The sequence below is a fragment of the Penicillium atrosanguineum genome (assembly GCF_028827265.1).
Source record: "Penicillium atrosanguineum strain IBT 20685 chromosome Unknown utg000001l_segment0_segment0, whole genome shotgun sequence".
In the NCBI taxonomy this organism is placed as follows: domain Eukaryota; kingdom Fungi; phylum Ascomycota; class Eurotiomycetes; order Eurotiales; family Aspergillaceae; genus Penicillium; species Penicillium atrosanguineum.
The window spans coordinates 907,160-927,396 of NW_026623133.1; the positions used below are offsets into that span (position 1 = coordinate 907,160).

Genomic DNA, 20,237 nt, shown 5'->3' on the forward strand with positions numbered 1-20,237 from the left:
CTGGTAGGAGACTCGTCGTCCAGAAAAGCGACGAAGCTTGCAAACGCTCTTGGCCAGTTTCGGGGGTTTGCCCGCGACTTATATCTGGCTATCTTTCAGGGATTAAGGGGGGATGTCATAACAAACACGAGGCGAAGCTATTTCTCGAAGACAGAGTCGACACCGCTACAGACGTTTTGAAACATATTAGAAAAGGTGCACCTATGTTTATCTTCCAGCTCGTTTTCGCGGCAAGCTCCTTCCAAGGGCAGACATTGTGGAATGAAGCGGCCGTGCAGGTGTTGAAACAAGACAGCGATGATAATTCAAACTTGTCCCTTGTCAGTCGGCCCTCCGAATCGTCTCACGTAAAGCTTGTCGTCCCGGGAAGTACATCCGCAGGCCCTGAGTTGACCTTCGTCGATAACATCTGTGCTGCTATCGAAACGGCCAGAAACAGGGAGCGACATATTTCCTTTGTACTCACTGGAAATCAGAAAATGGCAACAATGCGTTCTTATGAAGAGACGATAATTCCATATCACCAAGCCGACAAGATAACACTGAAGGCTCTCCTTCTTTGTGATAATAAGTCAAGTCACACTAGCACTCTTCTTCCCTTAAGACTTCGGATGTTGCTTGCGCTCAAACTCGCCTCGAATCTCCTAAAACTCCTACAAACACAGTGGCTGCGAAGCGTGTGGTCAAAAGACGATATATTTTTCCTGCTTCGGCCGACAAACGATGTCAATAATGCCTCTCGGTGCCATCTTCACATCGATTTTGGCCGGCCATTTGTGTCTTTAACGTTTGATGATAGCAACACGAACGTATTACCCCAACAGAATATAGATCCAAAGATAGCACTTCTCGAGCTCGGAATCTTGCTTCTTGAGATTTGGCACATGACGACTTTGGAAACTCAATTCTCTTTGAAGGAGAGCCCCGTTGAATATTACGAGCGCCTCACACTGGCGTTGAAGTGGCTTGATGACATGAACGACCCTTTGCCGGAGCTATATGATAAGGCCGCCTCGCATTGCGTCCGAGGAATTGTTGGTGGCGAACCCCGTTTCAGGGACTGGGAAGACAGTGGATTCTGGGGCGCTTTCTGTGGAAACGTAATAGAGCCTCTGTCCAGAAATTGTAAGCAATGGCGATGATTATGTATCTTCTATGCCGCTAGCTGAGGGAATTAGAGTTCATCAATTATTAGACCCGCATGTCTAAAATGACCCTTGGCGCTTGATACTCTTGATCCAATCACGTCAACACACCACTCGAGAAACGCGTCGAACCCTTGGTTTGGGTTGACTTCATACTCCTTCCATTTCCGCTTGATGAATTGCTTAAGCTCGGAGAAGAATTCTTCGATAGGGTTCAAATCTGGTGAATAAGGGGGCAGGTATATTAGCTTAACACCGGAATCAAAGCACATCCGCTGGATATTCTCAGTACGATGAAAAGAAGCATTATCCATAATGAGGACGGACTTTGGCCCTGGCCACCTATTAAAATGTTGCAGAAGTTGCTCGATGAAGTCTTCAAAAACATTGGCATCGGTAGCGCCTTGAAATACCCGCCGGAGAACAATTCCTTCCTGAGCATATGCAGGGAGTATCTGATAACGTCTATCCCGGTGGAACTTCGAAATTTGGACTGGTGTCACACCGAGAGGGGACCAACCGGTCCGTCGAAACCCCGCCCTTTTGTCACAGCCCGACTCGTCCACGAAGACTAATTGGTACGACTTGAAAGACGATAGATTGTGGAGATAGAAGTCCCGCAAATCTGCATTTCGTTCCTTTGCAATCTGTCGAGCTGCTTTCTTCGACCATCCAACCGAAGCAAGCGCTCTGCTGATGCTTTGAATTGTCACATGCTTCCCAAATTCGTCCCACAGGAAGAGAGCCATCTCATCCTGATATAAAGTCGGCTTCTCCATCAAATATTCACAAAGGGTTTCGAGCATGAATGGCGTGATACTTCGCGGGCGTCCAACACCGTTTCGCGGCGCCCTAACGTTCCCGAATACTTTGAGGTTGGAGCGAATATGTAATATGGATTGTTTGCTGCAGTTGGCGGCATGGGCCATCCGAGAAGTCGTTAGTGAGTTACTCTGAATCATATGATAAATAAGCTCCAGCTGTGGGGGTTTGAGATTTGGTGCCATATTGGTCGGTACAAAGTGGGGTGGTTGTGGATTGAATGTGCTACTCGGACGGTGTCAAGGTACCGTAGTGGGGTAGCCCTAGGTATGACGGGCCGACAATGAAACCGAACGTGATGACATCACTTGGAACTACAATATTCTGCCCGGTTCTATGGGGTTCGGTGGGGTTCGTTGGGGTTCTCATACTGTACCACGCGAAGTTATACACTGTCCTATGTACAGCAAAGAAGATCTCGGCATGGGGATACCTGCATCTGAAGCTGCGGCGCTGGTATCGCATTAGCTGCTTGGTAGACGCTAGGGCGGGGCCGGCTCCAGTGATCCATTCTTGCTTTTGACATTCTTAGAGCATAGGCTTTCGGTATGGGGTTCAAGATTAAATCGATATGAGTAGACTGGTGGAACTGATTTTGATCTATCCTGCCGCTGATATGGGGAGAGAGAGTTCGAATTTTGGCCAAATAGTCAGAAGACTAGGCAGATATCTCTTCGATTTGCCTTGTTTGCAGGATCAATGTTCCGGAAGCCCTCGAGACCACACAAGCTTCCAACGCATGCTATCTTTACACCGTCATTTATAATTGTACTGGATTACTGCCAAGGTAGGCGTTCAGGGACAGAGTAACGGCAATAGGAATAGTGTGTTTCGAAAGAGGGTTTGAGAAAATTTATTTCTGCGGCTGATATGCTACCCCGCTCGCTTCCCCTGGACATCAAGGAGCCTTCTGTTTCTGTGATCATGGCTTCCTCGATATCGTTTGGTGCCTCGAATACTGGTTTTCAAGCTGGTGTTAATCATGGGGTTATTCGGGTAGGTTGAATCCAGATTGAAGAAAAGCTATTATCTTCGTTACATCTATGACTGACTGGGAAGCCATCATGGTGAAACTAGCATCGAGGGGATGCTGAACAAGAACATGACGATTTCCGAAGAGAAGTTGAAAAAATGGGAGTTGGACTCCAGGAGGAAATTCAAGAACTCCGAGTTAAACTTCAGCATCTGGAGAAGCTTGTTGAGAGAGACTCTAAAATCGCATCAGTCTCTGCTGGGGCCCCGTCGCCTGCCGGCATCTTCAGGTTCCGAACATGTGTTGTCCTATTTCTCCTAATCTTCCTTAATGTTGCGGGAAGTGCTATTCTTGGTATATACTGGGCGGTCCGTTTTGATAAGATGGGAGATGGCTTCACCGCAGCTGGTTGGTTAGTTGCGATTGGCACTCTTCTACTGGCTGGGCCCATCGCTTATCACTACCCTCGATGTTCATGCTGGAACATAAGAGCCAAATCCAATATAGGCAGGGTCAATACACTGGATTTAATAGCTGGTGAATAGATGTGGAGATGTACTACACTCGACAGCAGTAACGCGCAAATCAGATAAGAGGAATCAGCAATAATACGTATTCAAATCGTCAAGTAATTGCAAAAGTCATATTGATAAGGATAGACCATACAGGTATGAGAAATGGCAGCTTAAGTTCAATATATAGATATGATACTGTATGGCCGATGTAACAGTAATATTGATACTGCAAGCCTGCTCTTACAGTGACATTCGAAATCAGCTTTACCGCCAAACTCTCTCATTCTCTCTCCCAGTGCCCCACTTCTAGCACGCTATGCCCACTTTGGCCAGAAAGTCCCACCTGTCCTATCCCCGATGTACCTTTAGGTTATCACCAAAAATACCGTAACCCGAATTCCCGGCACCGGGCAAACCCTAATTGCCCAGATTCTCCTTCCTTAACTCTGTGCTGTTTTCTCAACTTAAGCTTCATCGCATTAGACTTTCTCTTTTTTCCTTTCCCTTTTCTTTCGATTTTTCTTCCTTTAATTCCTGAGCAAGTCATGCTATAATCTTTGACTATAGCAATAATTTTATAGGACCACGAGAGAAGTCGACGAAACTTTTCCGTCCCCTTCCCCTTCTGGCCGTCACGGGGTAACCTCGCCAAAAATCATGGGAGACGACCAATTTAAGACAAAACTCAAGCGGGTCCTTGATATGACCGTCTTCTCCCAGCTACTAGAGATGGATTACGAAGAAAATCGTAAGACCAGTTCGAAGGCACTGTATGGTTTCATTGAAAGAGCCGATAAGATTGTTGAGGATATGGAACACGCCCTGTAAGCCCTGATCTCGAACATCAATAGGTCTCCTGGGTTACGCAACTTGCAAAGACTGGAATTTCCTGTCAACATCAATCGTTATTCTGACAATTCATACGATCAGTCTAAAAAGGGACCTATCCTCGTTGGTTCTTCTCGGGAAATACCTTCGAAATGAAGCAATGACGTTGGGTTTCTACCAAATCCAAGAAAGCTGTGAAAACGTTATAAGAGCTGGTACGATGATAAGTGATCCCGCAGAAGCTAGAGAGGATCTATGTCTCACCCTCATTGAAGACGAAATCAACACTCTGAAGGACAATATTGTTTCCGCTCGTATGGCAATTATCTATTTCTATGATACAATTTAGCATAGTTTGAAAGCAGAATTGAGGCCTCATTATGGCTTTATTAGGGAGTTCCTCTCCTACATACAGTATATTGATTGAACAAAAGAAAAACCTTGAAATGATATCGGCCAGTCTTTAGAAATATGGCAATTTCATATCATTTAGATAAGATACAAGAAAGGTCTCGTTTTTTGATTTGTGATTTACAGCCCCTAGGACGATAAAGCTAGACTCAGAGAGGAATCCGCGCGGAGTTAGGGACGAAGAAGGATATCGATAAGTGGGGTTTGCCCGGTGCCGGGAATTCGGGTTACGGTATTTTTGGTGATAACCTAAAGGTACATCGGGGATAGGACAGGTGGGACTTTCTGGCCAAAGTGGGCATAGCGTGCTAGAAGTGGGGCACTGGGAGAGAGAATGAGAGAGTTTGGCGGTAAAGCTGATTTCGAATTCTACTGTATCATAGGCTATTAGATTTTGACACTAGGGTTTCAGAAAGAATGGAAGGGTTTGGACAGTGAAACCAATTTCCGGAGCCATCTGCAAAAATAAATGCTTGACCTTTTCCAACCGGCCCTGGATTTAGTACGAAAATGCCAGGTTACGCACACTCTTGGCAGTTCGCGGTCGGCCTATATGGAAAGAGGCGATTAGTTCGTGAAGGCCGAAGTTTTGGGTTTGCATGTTTTACCAAGAGGATAAAACCCTGCACGAATCGAGCTGTTGTTCTCCCCAATCCGAGCCCCATGGCTATTGCTGTCGAATGGTACTGGTTCCATGAATGCCACTATCGATAAGCATATATTTTGCGTTTCTCATGTGAAATGGTGCTGTTTCAATTGAAGCTACAAGAGGGGTAAATATCCATGCAATAACTATCCGTGTCAACTGTGCATCAGACTGCCTACCGATCCAAATATGCTGTATGCAGATCTATTAAGGCCTGCGCCATCGGCCGCTGTTTGCCTGCAAATAAAAGAGGCCTAGACAAACAGGAGTTCGCGAACATTATCGCCTACTATGATATTCCCTAAGCCAAGGAGACCCTCTCTGCAAGGCAGAGGCCGGGGGGAATATTGAGGGGCTGAGAAGGAAAAATGGGAAACTAAAATCATCAAATCATCTTGTTTTGTCTACGGATTGTTTTGCGGAGACCCCAGTGCCGACTTCTACAGGGTTTTACCTAATTCTCTTACACATTGTGTAAATTTACTAGCGCTTTACAATACTATACAAACATCATTTTACAGTGGTCCTCAACTTACTGTGACTGGCCAAATTAGTGATCTGCGCTAAGGTCTTGGCAGTGGGGCCAGAAAAGAGTGATTGAGTGTCTATCGGTCAAGCCGATTTCGAGAATGACTGTAAATTATGCCACTGAGAACGTTGTTATGCGAGTCTAATGCTATGCACTATTAAGGGAACAAAGCTTTAGATACATTGAGACTCATCTTAGTTTCACCCGAGGGCTACTCGTCACAAGCACTGCGAAGAAGTGCGATCCTATCACTGGTGGCTCCCGCTCCAACAATCAAGATCAGCCGTCTCGAAGGTTGAAGCTTTTAAGGGGGTGTTGTAAACGCCATGCATCCACCACTTGACTCACCTCAAGTGGGCTCAGCAGACTCTGTGATCCATCATCGCAGCCCATGGCTTTGACGTCATGTGGTAGAACCTAATGAGCATAGAACTGAGTTGGACGACGGGGACGAGTTGATCGCCGGGGGAGGGGCAAGAGGAAAAGGGGGAGAAAAACAACGGAAGAGAGAATTTCGGCACGGCGGCGGCGACGGTAGGCCCTGGTGAGGTCCGTTCAACTCGTTCCGAGGCGGAGGGAGCGGGAGAGGGAGAGGGAGGAAGGAGGACGGCGGCGGCGAAATCATTTAACTCAGCTATAGTTATCTCGCTTATATATCTTCAACTTCCAAGGTTACTAAAACTATCTTTTTTATAGTCACACCAATTTAAAATATTTTGTTCCTTTACCATATTGGAAATCGACTAGTGCAAGATGTGGCTTATAGATGAGAGAGATTCCTTCGGAAGAGTGGCTGGGCTATTATTCTAGTGCACATGCTTTTGCTGCTTCTCGACCGGCGAGCTAGACTAAGATATGTGAAATATCAATTTCAATAAAGGACAATGTGAATCCATCCAGTCTCTATGAATCGATGCATTCGAAAGTGGAAGCCCTGACTACAAGCTGATATTAACGATTTAACGCTTTCCCTATTATGAGTGCAGTATTTTGCAAACTGAAAATGCTGCCAGGAATCATTAGATACGGGTTTCGTGGATTTTCCATGGCTAGGTCCGATAGCTACCGAAAAGAAGACTCGACATACGGAGGAGAAGTTGTTCAAAAATGCGTCAGATAATGTAAAGGGCTAACATCTCGACTAGCGCGGTCAGTCTTAAATCGTGATCTCTATGCTTTAGCCCCCGGCCCACTACGCCGGGATATAGCAGCTACTCTGGCTCAGAGGCTCAACCAAGGTGCCGCTACATCCAGTTATACCCACCTTCTCATCCATAAATTCATTTCTTCTCAACTCCTAAGACACACTGGTATCCACCATGTTGTTTTTCTCGTGTTCTTTTTGACAAGTATTACTACAAACCAAGGAGGACGTTATCTGTTTCTGCTTATGGATATTCAAAAAGACCAATGACGTATGGTTTGATGTTACTTTACTCCACCGGAGCCATTTAACCTTGAATCACAAGGTATTCCGTTCTCTAAATTGATCTCACTTCAATCATAGTGCTCTTCTCCAGATAAAGCCTACCGGCACAGACGCTCAAATTTACTATTAATCAATGGCGGGGGAGACGATAAATATGATTAGAGGACTAGCATGAAGATACATGAGCAAAGTAAAAACAAATGATAGAACTTTAAAATCTTTTGCAGCAGACTATAGATTGGGCAGGGAATACAAGGTAAACTAAACCCGAGTCTCAAATTCATAGTTGCATATAAGTTATCTGGCCTCCTCAAGGTTCAACCTATAGCTGTCAATCACTAGTGTAAGGTCCCCGTCACTCTTTCCGTTGTTGGTTTCGATCAGAATATTAAGTTTGTGCATCTTCATTTGCTCATCCTTTTCCCGACCAACTGTAACATAGTTGGAATCAATGTAGGACGCAAGATCTAATGAACGGAAGGCTAAGGCAAAGTGGTACATGAGTAAAACTCGCAGGTCCAGTCCGAGCTTAAAGTAGTTGACGGCATGCGAGGGATGAAAAGAAGGTATAACGATAGCAGTGTGGCCCTCGACAATTTCTATGTGTTCGCTCCGTACTCTGTACGGTTTAACTAGGAAGTTGAATCTGCTCACCCACGGACCCTTATAGGCCGAGTTTCTACAATGGATGACCACCTGGGGTCTCTTAACCTGCAGAAACCGTGCAGGAACTTCCTCACACCTGAGATCTGCATCGGTGTTTTTTCTCTCAGGCTGCAATGAAAATGCATTAACGACCAATTTTCCGGGTGCCTCGACTAGCAAAGCAGAGAGTTGGTTATATTGCGGGTCCCATGTTCTAATAGCGGGTGAGAATTCAAGTTCACGCTAAAAGCACCTGTCAAGGGGCCCGTGCGCGAGCATGACTCGCAGCTCTGCCGCTCCCTGCGTGCCAACCGCTGTAGGTCTAGCTCTGGCGGCCGGGGTTTGCTCGATGTTGGTTTAGTAGTCGAGTGTGGAATTCTCTTCGTCGGCCCGGGCCTGATCGACGTCAGTCCCTGATTCTCAGCCCAGCCTAAGCATCCCTTGAACAATTTGAGAGCAGACGTAAGAGAGAGGGCGGGTTCCCGATCACCATGCAATGTGTTCAACGAGGGGAGCCTTCGCAGAGTGCTTCTCACCTCCGGCTCAGTCTGTATGTTACCCTCGGTGCTACTCTGTGGGAACCCGAATGATGTGATTGGCTACTGGCTACTGCTTTTTTCTCCAACAAACGAACTCTTGTAGGTTACATCTAGTAGCAAATTCTTACATGTACGTATCATCCTCACGGCGCTTACTCCGGGGCCCATGGGCCAAGGGGCAGGTTGTCTCTGGATATCAGGTCCAACAACTTTGCTCTTCGCAACATCCATTCACCTCGCAGCTCAAGCAGATCGAAACCATGAGTGCAGTTGCTTCTATAACGACCAGGGTTTCAACCCAACCACTTGCCGTCGTCACTCACGTGTCACAAGCAACCCCTCCCATGTAAGTTGATTCCAAATAAGAACCGCCCAGCTGCACCTAGAGAACAGAACCCCTGCGCCATCGCTAAATTCCCCATAGTTACCCGCCGAAGATGTACAACGGACTCTAAGGCTCCGTTCTGCCTAGGGTGTGGAGAAGAGCGTGAGCGCTGTCGTAGGGTCCCACTCGTCTAGAGACCCACTTGACGACCTCCGGGCCCTGGCAGCCTTTCTTTGCTTTTTCCCATCGTCCCGTTCACAGGCTCTCGTGCTTTAGGCTTCCCCTAATATTTGATCCCTCCGAAGTGTTCTTTGAAATTAACATGATGTAAGGTTTGCCGGGTTAGAAGCGGCTTTCAGGTGTCTAACAGTGCGCGCGTCTCATATTTTCTGACCACGTGAAGGCAGTAAATGCCATCAGCTTGAGTGTGTTGATCGTATCTTATCCAGCCGAGTGCGATTATAAAACGTACTATTCAAACAGCCTCGCGCATTGCCCGGGGTGGCAAGTTCATGTTTCAGCCCCCAAAAAGAGGGTTTCTCCATATTGGTTACAACACCGGCTATTTGCCAGCCGTCATATTGGTTCAAGTGCGATAACTTGACTCATTGAGCGAGCTGGCCAGCAGATATGACCAAACGTCGATTTATAGGCAGCACTGCGACTTTTATTGGGCCAGGGCTTCGAGAAACAATTTGGGATCTGAATCACCCCCGACGGACATGGCTGTGAGATCATGCAAGCCAAGAACTTCGTATGATTTGAAATGCTGAGCAGATCCGCTCCACCACACAGGAAGCTGAACAACGAATTTTCCCGATGCAACTATCCCGTTTAAGAAATTACAAATCTAATATACGAATAATATGAAGTACTTAATCCCCAGGCCGTAGCAACGGTAATCTGAACATAAGCCGTTTAACCAGTACTCTGCATTATGTTCGGAACTCTTCATTGGAACTCCCAGGACAAAGAGGCGGAGTTTGTCAAGAGGCCGCATGGATCGTCAAATCTAGAGAGGAACTCAGCCTGTGACATATGCAGGACCAAAAAGGTAATACCCTGTGAACCCCGGTCACATACGTTACCAAGTCTTTATACTCACTGATCTGGGCCAAATGTGCAGATCCGATGTCGTACGAATAACGATGGTTGCAACCGATGCAAAAGGCTCGGAAAAGCGTGTACGTTCAGTTCTATGAAACAAGGACGCAGTCAAAGGACACGCAAGGAAAGCACCATTCTCGCACAGCACGAGTCTCAGCTAGACTTGTCTATCCAGTCTTCGACTTCTTCGATCAACATTGAGCCCAGCCAGGAAAAAACAGCTTTGAACAGGCAACATTCACTCCCAGAGGGCGGCAAATTTGACAGCGGGCAAGGCCAGGTGCAGGAGCTGCTTCCAAAATTTTCAACAGACGTTTCACCACGTTTTGACCCGAATTTTCTGGAGAGACTGAGCCAACAATTAAGCGTTCAAGATGGGGATATTCTCTCTGGCCTTATCATTTCCCAGTTGCCTTCTTTCACTTCTGAAAATCTTCCATCGCCGTCACCAAGTTCAGGGGACGAAGTCGAACTATCACCCCAGGATGTATCTGGCTTTGATATTAACATTACGGATAACTTCCCATATTTACACACCTCCAATCTACTTTTACCACCAACCCCACCGACCCAGTCATGTCAGTGCCTGGCTGCAGTTGTCTTTGCTGTTGAGGAATTCAAGACCAGTTGTAATACCAGGAATCGAGCCGAACTGGACACAACCATTGCATACCAGAAAAAAGCCATCAATTGTTGTCGTTGGATGATCAACTGCATCACCTGTAAAAACAAGAGGGAGAACTTTGTCCTGCTGGTTTTTATCATGGAGATAATCGTTGCGGCCAGCGGGCAAATTGTTGTACTCTATAGTATGAAAGATGGCACATCTGACACTCAGCCGACCATAGGACTATCATCGTTGCAGGACTACGATCACATCCCTGAGGTTTGGGATTTTGGCGCCGCTTCTTCTTCTCCATCCGTTTCGACCAAGTCAGCGTCTATGAACATGCTGTCGGATTGGCGGGAACTCCTTCTGGGTGACTACGAAGTAAGCTCTCGACAAGAATGGGAGCACTTAGTGCGCGTTTTGATTTTGCTTCAACTAAGGGCGATGATAGAGATGTTCGCGGCCATGAAGAATATGAGTGACGATGTCCTGGGGGAGATGCAGAAGGCGATCCTAGGGCGAGCTGAAACAAGTGTTTGTGAATTTGAAAAAAGTGTCTGCATTCAGTAGATTTGGCAAGATACTGTGTTGTATTACCCCGACTATTGGATTAGAAGAAAGAGGAATGCCCTCGGCCGAATTTATTGAAACATGTTTAGGCTGGCGACCCAGTTGGCAACATATGGCAGCTCTAATAATGGCAAGGCCGCTCTGATAAAAGCTTGAGCGTTTCCCATTCTTTCTTTGCTCATAGGCCACTGGAAAGGATTTCCAAAAGTATGCAAGAGAGCTTGCGGAAATATGAGCTAACAGCACTTTCATTCGCTGATTCGCTGCCTGAAGATATGGCTGACGTTAGTCATTCATTTGGCTGATTTTGGCTTATTTTGGCTGATTTTGGCTGATGAGAGCCATTGGCTTGGCGGTTTGGACAATTTGTTTGCATGACTGGAACCCAAAATAGGTATCATGGATCGCGTTATCCATCATGCCCTCAGCCAAAAAACCAGAAGCGACAGCAAAAGGGGCATTGCTTTATCTAGTGTGACCCTCGTGTCTTCTGCTTTCTCATTTTGACACCAATTTTTACGATATCTTCCAAGACGGAAACCAGCAAACATGAATGCCGACGACGAGGTCGGCAATACTTCCAGTCCCAGTGCGGAGAAGAGGGAAGCGGAGGTTCATCAGCTGGCTAGACACCTTACGGAGCAGAAAATCTATTCGAACACGGGGAAAAGTCCCTTTGCTGCAGAAGCAGGATCTGCCTTGGACCCCAATGGCGAAAAGTTCAATGCTCGGGCGTGGTGCAAGGCCATGCTGCAGATGCAAATCGAGGACAAGCAGGCACATCCGCTGCGAACCCTGGGTGCCGCTTTCAACAATCTCAATGTGCATGGCTTTGGTTCCGACACGGATTACCAGAAAAGCGTCGGCAATGTCTGGCTAGAGGCGCTCGGCCTGGCAAGAAAAGTCCTCGGTCAAGAGGAACACAAGATTCATATCTTACAGGACCTGGAAGGACTGGTGGAGGCTGGAGAGATGCTGGTGGTTCTTGGGCCTCCTGGATCGGGATGCTCGACTTTCTTGAAGACCATCGCTGGAGAGACCTATGGCTTTCATATCGACAAGAACTCAACACTCAATTTCCAAGGTATGTTCGGCTGACTCAGATGCGCGAACATTGGCTAATTTTCTGGTAGGTGTGAGCGCAAAGCAAATGGCCCACGAGTTCAGAGGAGAAGCCATCTACACCGCGGAGGTTGACGTCCACTTCCCCAAGCTCACCGTTCAAGATACTCTCTACTTTGCTGCGCGCGCTCGAGCACCACGGCACATTCCTGGGGGGTTGAGCGCGACCCAGTATGCCAGCCACATGCGAGACGTGATCATGGCCATGTTCGGTATCAGCCACATAAGGAAAACGATCGTCGGAAATGACTTCATTCGAGGTGTGTCTGGTGGAGAGCGCAAGCGGGTCAGTATCGCCGAAGCTTGCCTGAGCAACGCGCCGCTGCAATGTTGGGACAACTCCACCCGCGGTCTTGACAGTGCGAATGCCATCGAGTTCTGCAAGACGTTGCGCATGCAGACAGACATTAATGGCACTACTGCCTGTGTCTCTCTGTACCAAGCTCCTCAGGCCGCCTACAACTATTTCGATAAAGTCCTAGTTCTCTATGAAGGTCGCGAAATCTACTTCGGTCACACACGAACGGCGAAGCAATACTTCCTTCATATGGGCTTTGTCTGCCCCGACCGGCAAACCGATGCCGATTTCCTCACATCTATGACTAGCCACCTCGAGCGTGTCGTGCAAAAAGGCTATAAAGACCGTGTACCTCGTACACCGGAAGAGTTCGCTGCGCGATGGAAGGCCTCTCAAGAGCGAGCACAGCTTGTGCAAGACATTGAGAGATATAATACAAAGTTTGCAGTGGGTGGTGAATATCTGGACAAGTTCAAGGAATCTCGGCGAGCTCAGCAAGCCAAGGTTCAGCGTGTATCGTCACCCTACACTCTTTCCTATGTGCAACAGGTGAAACTATGCCTGTGGCGTGGATGGCAACGGTTGAAGGCTGATCCAAGCGTCACAATCTCTTCGTTATTCGGAAATACTATCATGGCCCTCGTTATCGCCAGTATTTTCTACAACCTCAGGGCCGACACAAGTACCTTCTTTCAGCGTGGCGCTCTTCTCTTCTTTGCCGTTCTCATGAACGCGCTTGGTTGTGGTCTCGAAATGCTGACTCTGTACGCCCAACGAGCGATCATAGAGAAACACTCCCGATATGCTCTCTACCATCCATCTGCCGAAGCAGTTTCATCAGTGATCATGGATTTGCCTTACAAGATTCTCAACACCATTACATCGAATCTAGTTCTCTACTTTATGACCAACTTGAGAAGAGAACCCGGTGCTTTCTTTTTCTTTGTCTTCACCTCGTTCGTTCTGACTCTCACCATGTCCATGTTCTTCCGGTCTATGGCATCGCTCTCCAGATCCCTTGTTCAAGCTTTACCATTCTCCGCCGTTCTGCTCCTCGGTCTCAGCATGTATACCGGATTCGCTATCCCAACAGGGTATATGCTGGGGTGGGCTCGCTGGATTGCCTATCTCAACCCTATCAACTATGGCTTTGAGTCCCTCTTGATCAATGAGTTCCACAACCGTGACTTCACGTGCATGAATTTTGTTCCATCAGGCCCTCTCTACACGGATCTCGGGCCTACCAATCATGTTTGCTCCACCGTCGGGTCAGTACCCGGACAGCGCTCTGTCAATGGCGACTCATACATCCACTCAGCGTATGGATATACTGTTTCGCATAAGTGGAGAAATATCGGAGTCATATTCGCCTATATGTTCCTGCTCGGTGCTGTCTATCTAGTCGCCACTGACCTTATTACCGAGAAAAAGCCGAAGGGCGAAATTCTTATTTTTCCTCGCGGGCACAAAGCTTTGAAGAAGGGCAAGTCAGATGAAGATCTTGAAGGGGGCAGTGGTCGCAACGTCTCTGTCAAGAAGACCGATCCGGACGACCTTGCCATGGTCGAACGCCAGACCGCAATCTTCCAGTGGAAGGACGTCTGCTTCGATATCAATGTTGGAAAAGAGAATCATCGCAGGATTCTTGACCACGTTGACGGATGGGTCAAGCCAGGGACCTTGTCGGCACTTATGGGGGTCTCTGGGGCTGGAAAGACCACTCTATTGGATGTTCTGGCTACGCGGACCACTATGGGGGTCATCAGTGGAGAAATACTCGTGGATGGCAACCCGCGTGATGATTCCTTTCAACGCAAGACCGGCTACGCTCAGCAACAAGATCTGCATTTGGGTACTGCTACAGTGCGAGAAGCGCTTGAGTTCTCTGCTCTTCTACGTCAACCTGCTCATTTTTCTCGTCAAGAGAAAGTTGACTACGTGACAGAAGTGATTAAGCTTCTTGACATGACTGAATATGCTGATGCTGTAATCGGTATCCCTGGCGACGGTCTCAATGTTGAGCAACGAAAACGTCTCACGATCGGGGTCGAGCTTGCGGCCAGACCGGCTCTGCTTCTTTTCTTGGACGAACCGACCTCGGGGCTTGATTCTCAGACATCCTGGGCTATTCTTGATCTCCTCGACAAACTGAAAAAGAATGGCCAAGCTATTTGTACGCTTCTGATCATGCATTCATAATTATCACTGACGTGTTCCTAGTGTGTACCATCCATCAGCCATCTGCAATGCTGTTCCAGCGCTTTGATCGTCTCCTCTTTCTTCAAGCCGGTGGTCGCACCGTTTACTTTGGAGAAATTGGCCAAAACTCGCAAATTCTGATTGACTACTTCATCCGCAACGGTGGCCCTCCATGTCCTCCAGCCGCCAATCCCGCCGAATGGATGCTCGACGTGATCGGTGCCGCCCCTGGAAGCCACACCGACATAAACTGGTTCGAGACGTGGGTTAATTCCCCGGAGTACGCACGAGTCCAAGAGCACCTTGCCGGGATGAAACACGAACTTTCTCAACAAGCCAACTTGTCCCGCACCACGCTCGACCAAAAGCGCAAATACAAAGGCCACTATCGTGAATTCGCTGCTCCGTTCTGGGCTCAGCTTCGCGAAGTCCAAATCCGAGTCTTCCAGCAAATCTGGCGCTCACCAACCTACATCTACTCCAAGGCCGCCCTCTGCGTCTTGTCCGCTCTCTTCGTCGGCTTCTCTCTCTTCCACGCACCCAACACGATCCAAGGACTCCAGAACCAGATGTTCGGCATCTTCATGCTACTCACTCTCTTCGGCCAGCTCATCCAGCAAATCATGCCGCATTTCGTCGCCCAGCGCGCACTGTATGAAGTCCGCGAACGCCCCTCAAAGACTTACTCTTGGAAAGCTTTTATGATCTCCAACATCGTCGTCGAACTCCCCTGGAACTCACTCATGTCTGTCCTTATGTTTCTGTGTTGGTACTACCCGATCGGTCTGTACCACAACGCCGAACCAACAGACGCGGTGACCCTGCGGGGCACGCAAATGTGGCTGATGATCTGGACCTTCCTCCTGTTCTCGTCCACCTTTGCGCATTTCATAATCTCAGCATTCGATGCCGCCGAGAACGCCGGAAATATGGGCAATCTCCTCTTCTTGCTTTGCCTGCTTTTCTGCGGCGTTCTGGCGACACCAGATCAGCTCCCTGGGTTTTGGATCTTTATGTACCGCGTTTCGCCGTTCACATACCTGGTCAGCGGGATGCTCTCTGTGGGTATATCGAACACGGATGTAACCTGCGCAACTAACGAGTACCTGCGCTTTGACCCAGTTAATGCGACTTGCGGAGAGTATATGGAGTCGTACATTTCGAATATGGGTGGGTATCTTCAAGACGAGATGGCGACTTCTGACTGCAGCTTCTGCCCAATCAAAGAGACGAATGTGTTTCTCAGTCGTGTTTCGTCAAACTACTCAGATATATGGAGGAACTTTGGGCTCATGTGGGTATACATCGCCTTTAATATCTTTGCGGCGTGTTTGTTGTACTGGTGGCTTCGTGTTCCGAAGGTCAAGAAGCCAGTCGCTGAGATCGAGTAAGCATTGGTTCCAAGGTGTTTTCTAGTTGACTTTTTGCTTCTATGCCATTCGCATCTAATAGTTTCTGATAGTTGTTTGGTTGTTTAATATTTATTAAAATTGAATATAACTACTGATTCCCCGCTCAATAATTATCGGGAAACAGCTCGCGTATGTCGAAGGGGAATCCAACACTGAACTTCGCCCTCAATTCCGAGTGAAAGAAATTTGAGAGCGGAAGCAAAAAAGTAGTGTACATTATCTGTTTAAGATTGAAGGTGTAGTTTAGTCACTCCGTGGAACATGCCAACGTAGCTCTTTCAACGTATTCTTATATTGAAACGAGGCGCGCACATCTCGCCATGGCCGCCAGCAGTACCGACGAGCCCCGATAACCAACAAGCTATCTCGTCTACCTAAATTGTCCCCATGAAAAGTCGTGGTCTATATTTTTAGCTCACAGCCCCTCCATCACCTGTGGCACCACAATCTCCTCTGAGTATTTCCAAAGCAAACTGCTGTCCTCACCCTTCCATGCAGCTCCAGTCCAGTGCGTATTTCTTTGACCTTGCAAAGTGTACAGCTTTTCATAGAACCCGTCCCTGATATCCTCAGAACGCACCTGGAGGTTATACGGGGCATGCGAAGCGAATACTACGAATTCCGGCTCGGTTGTGGTGAACCTGTCTGGGTTCTGTTTCTGGATCCTCTTGATGGTATTAATAATGTTCGTCTTCACAGCCTCATCGGACAAAGGCAACGACTTGGAAGTCTGGCCCGTGGCGTAGGTGACCAACTGCAGACCGGGGATCGCTGAGGGCGCGAAGCTGTACGCTGCTGGTAGATATGGAAAAGTGAATTCGGTATGATATTGGGCTGCGTTGGAGATGCTGGCATTTTTGGGCAAGCCTGAGTTTTTTACGAGACCGACGTAGTAGCCTGTATCGATGTACTTGCTGAAGAGGGTTTTCTCAGTGGCACTGAGGTCGAACGGGGCCAGAAAATCGAGCTTCGGGGGGAAGGCGATAACCAACTTCTTGACGATGATGAGCTTGGGGCCGCTTGGGGTGCGGACAACGAGCTTAATAGCCGATTCACCTTCAGCACGGTGGGCGTGAACAACCTCAGATGAAAGGAGAAGGCTGGAGGAGGAAGACAGCTCTGCTTCGGCTCTGGTGTAAAGTTCGCTGACATTGCGGCGGACGGGACCTAGAAAGTCGGTCGCGACAGACCCGACCATATACGACGACCAGTATCGGAATTGTTCGATGACCGGGTTTGACAAGATATCACCGACGCCCGGATTGAAGTAGTACATGGAAGGGATAGCTGCTTGGGTTCCGTACTTCTCCACGAATTTTCCAAACGGCATGTACAGTTCTTCGGGCACGGGACTCGGAAGCATTGTCCCATTGATCAGACCAGGGTATTTTGAGTACTGGGCCATATAGGCTGCAAAAGCTGCGGATACATCCTCTGCCGATGGAGTAAATGTTGGAGAGACTGGTCTTCCAGTGCGAAAGTCGTAGTAGAACTCGGATGTCAAAAACTCGTCCGCCTTATTCAAGGGGATCTCAAATCGATTGAAGTAGTCCTTGACCACAGTGATGTTGTGGAAGACCAGGACTCCCATATCTACCGGAGTGCCGGTCACAGGATCAAGGTAAGTCTCTGCATGGCCACCTAGTCTGCCTTTCTTCTCGACAACAATGACCGATTTTCCTTTGTCCTTCAGACTGATGGCGGAGTATGTGCCTGCCGAGCCGCCGCCGATGACAGCCACATCTCGGTAGATAATGTCATTCGATTCGAAATTCGCGACATTAAATATCGAAGATGAAGCTGAAGCAATGACAGCAGATGCCAGGGTACAGGCGGATACCGAGTAAAAGGAAAGGCGCATGGCTTAAACGATATGGTCAGGAGGGTGAGAACGAGACCGATGCTAGATAGCTGTTGAAAACCCTCAGAAGGGGGAAATCCATCCCATCTTAAGCTTTGGGAAATGGCCATTCTGGAATGGGGACGGCCATAAAACAGGCAAAGTTCCGTTGCTCAGAGTCGCTCAAAAGGGTGGTGAATTTCTAATGGGGAATGACTGAATGAGGAAATACCGATTCTTGTCAGCCTCAGAACGAAATCAGATACACAGAACTCAGACAACTCCCAGGGGTGCCTAAAGGCTAGTGTCTATCCCTGCCATAGATTATGTCAGTATCTACGGTCAAATCAATTAACCTTGAAATTTTGGTAGTGAATATCGCGGGGAAAAGCAAGAAGATGCTCCCGCATGGAATTCCCGTACAAAGACAATTCTCCTCGATTCCATATGAAGCAACTCAAGATCTCTAGAAATAATGGTTTCGCTGTGTCTCTCCTATCCTATTTCGTCTTCCTTTATAGGTCTCAATAGATTGAAGGGAGGCGCAAGTACTGTCTAGTTGCAATGTATATCTTATGAGAATGTCTGGGATTTACTCGCCTTGTAGAGATCATAACTCTGTTCCACCGCAGATGCTGGAAACTTCCGAGAGCTGCCTTGGAAATTAACTCAACTCTGAGGAGATAAGAATATCTGCAGTCACGGCATGATAATCTGACAACTGACCAAAATAAGCAGAGTCGATCACTATCGTCTGCCGTAGGCAGCCGCTTTCCCCCAGGTGAACTTTCTCCGCTCTTGCCCCATCACCCCGTCCCACCTAGCTGCCCCGTTCATCGAACCATTTACGTCAAAGATCGATGCAATTTAACAACGATATACACGTTACCACGGGACATCATGGAGAAAGCATGGAGCGAAAGCGTGGGAATGGAGAAGCGAAAACCCGTCCGTCGCGATCCCGAAAAAAGGCGGCAACAGAACATCCGAGCGCAACGCAGATACCGTGAGGATAGCTTGTTTTTACCAGATAGTTCGAGGAAAGACATTGCGGCAAAAATACTGATAGTGGTTTTCTTTAGGAGAAAAGCTCCGTGGGCGAATGGAGAACCTCGAAACGCTTGCAGCGTCGCTGGCGCAGAAATCACCGACAACGGGCACAGTCCAAACCGAGTCGATCCCAGGTTATAATATTTCGAACTCATTGGTTCACAGTTCATCAACAGCTACTCTGGAGGACTGCCAAAACCTTCCACTGTCAGATCATACCACATCAGCACTGAACACCTGGGACCCTACAACACATCTGATAACCTCAGATAATACCCTGTCGCCAAGAAGCATCTGGGATTCTACCATTTGGGGTTACACATCACAACTATCACGTTCAGATATCTCCTCATCAATACTAGCCATTTCAGACTCCCTAAAACAAATCTCACCTTCGGAAACTTCTTCCTCAGCACAGAGTGTATGGGTTCCTCCAACGCACGTTGATCCTTCCATTTTCATTCATGATAACCAACAAGATAACCTTGATCAATATGGGACGACCACGGCCGTCAAATGCAATTGCCCTAACCCACATATCCAGGTGGAAACACACGGTCCCGGCCCGTACAGCTGTACTGAGGTCAGGATACTCATGATTGGAACGGTCGCACCTGCACTAGATCTGTATGCCAACCATCTTCGTCTGGAAACAATCTGCACTTTAGCTGCAATGGATACACTTAGAATGCATGTTGGCCTTACGGAGGAAATGGTGTGTGCCGCGGAATCTCCTTCACCATTCTATCGGTCGATCAGAGCATCGGCGGATGGCACGGCTAAGGAAAATATAATCTGTACAGTGCAGAGGATTTTCAAGACACTCAAGCCGGACTTGAGGCCGAGCAGTGATCAAATTACTATCGATCACCCTCCATTTATTGATGTTCTGCCCTTCCGGACGTTACGGAAGAATCTCATCTTTCACCAGAAAGAGGTGAATGAGGACGAATTCCTCCGCGATGCCATCACTGGTTTAGTTTGTTGGGGAGGTGCAGGAGTTGGGAGGAAGGATCGAGATGCCTCTACTGGATATGCTTCCAGTGGTACTCCATGGGACAGCCGCAGCTGGGAGGCAAAAGTGTGGTTTCTGAGGAAATACTGGTCTTTGTTAGGTGGCGATGAGGGAGAACTTGTACGACAAAGCGAGTGGTGGCGCAGTATTAGAGGCGAGGACCTGATAGACATAGAGGCGCTGGCATCAAATAACTAACATGCCCTT

General features: G+C 47.9%; 5 protein-coding genes across 5 annotated transcripts; 4 read left to right on the plus strand and 1 right to left on the minus strand.

Annotated features, from left to right (window-relative positions):
- Positions 1–3,098: 3,098 nt before the first annotated feature.
- N7443_000345 (uncharacterized protein) lies at positions 3,099–4,283 on the plus strand (the record flags this gene model as incomplete). The annotated part of the gene is made up of 2 exons (XM_056880401.1): positions 3,099–3,352; positions 4,037–4,283. 2 exons carry the CDS (start codon positions 3,099–3,101, stop codon positions 4,281–4,283), a joined length of 501 nt encoding a protein of 166 aa, XP_056745639.1.
- Positions 4,284–10,005: 5,722 nt separating this feature from the next.
- On the plus strand, positions 10,006–11,094 carry N7443_000346 (uncharacterized protein; the record flags this gene model as incomplete). Its single annotated transcript, XM_056880402.1, has 1 exon — positions 10,006–11,094. One exon carries the CDS (start codon positions 10,006–10,008, stop codon positions 11,092–11,094), a length of 1,089 nt encoding a protein of 362 aa, XP_056745640.1.
- A 549-nt stretch (positions 11,095–11,643) lies between these two features.
- N7443_000347 (uncharacterized protein) lies at positions 11,644–16,104 on the plus strand (the record flags this gene model as incomplete). The annotated part of the gene is made up of 3 exons (XM_056880403.1): positions 11,644–12,178; positions 12,228–14,687; positions 14,735–16,104. 3 exons carry the CDS (start codon positions 11,644–11,646, stop codon positions 16,102–16,104), a joined length of 4,365 nt encoding a protein of 1,454 aa, XP_056745641.1.
- A 436-nt stretch (positions 16,105–16,540) lies between these two features.
- N7443_000348 (uncharacterized protein) lies at positions 16,541–17,986 on the minus strand (the record flags this gene model as incomplete). The annotated part of the gene is made up of 1 exon (XM_056880404.1): positions 16,541–17,986. The coding sequence occupies one exon, from the start codon at positions 17,984–17,986 to the stop codon at positions 16,541–16,543; it is 1,446 nt and encodes a 481-aa protein (XP_056745642.1).
- Positions 17,987–19,067: 1,081 nt separating this feature from the next.
- On the plus strand, positions 19,068–20,228 carry N7443_000349 (DUF3425 domain-containing protein; the record flags this gene model as incomplete). Its single annotated transcript, XM_056880405.1, has 1 exon — positions 19,068–20,228. One exon carries the CDS (start codon positions 19,068–19,070, stop codon positions 20,226–20,228), a length of 1,161 nt encoding a protein of 386 aa, XP_056745643.1.
- Positions 20,229–20,237: the final 9 nt, after the last annotated feature.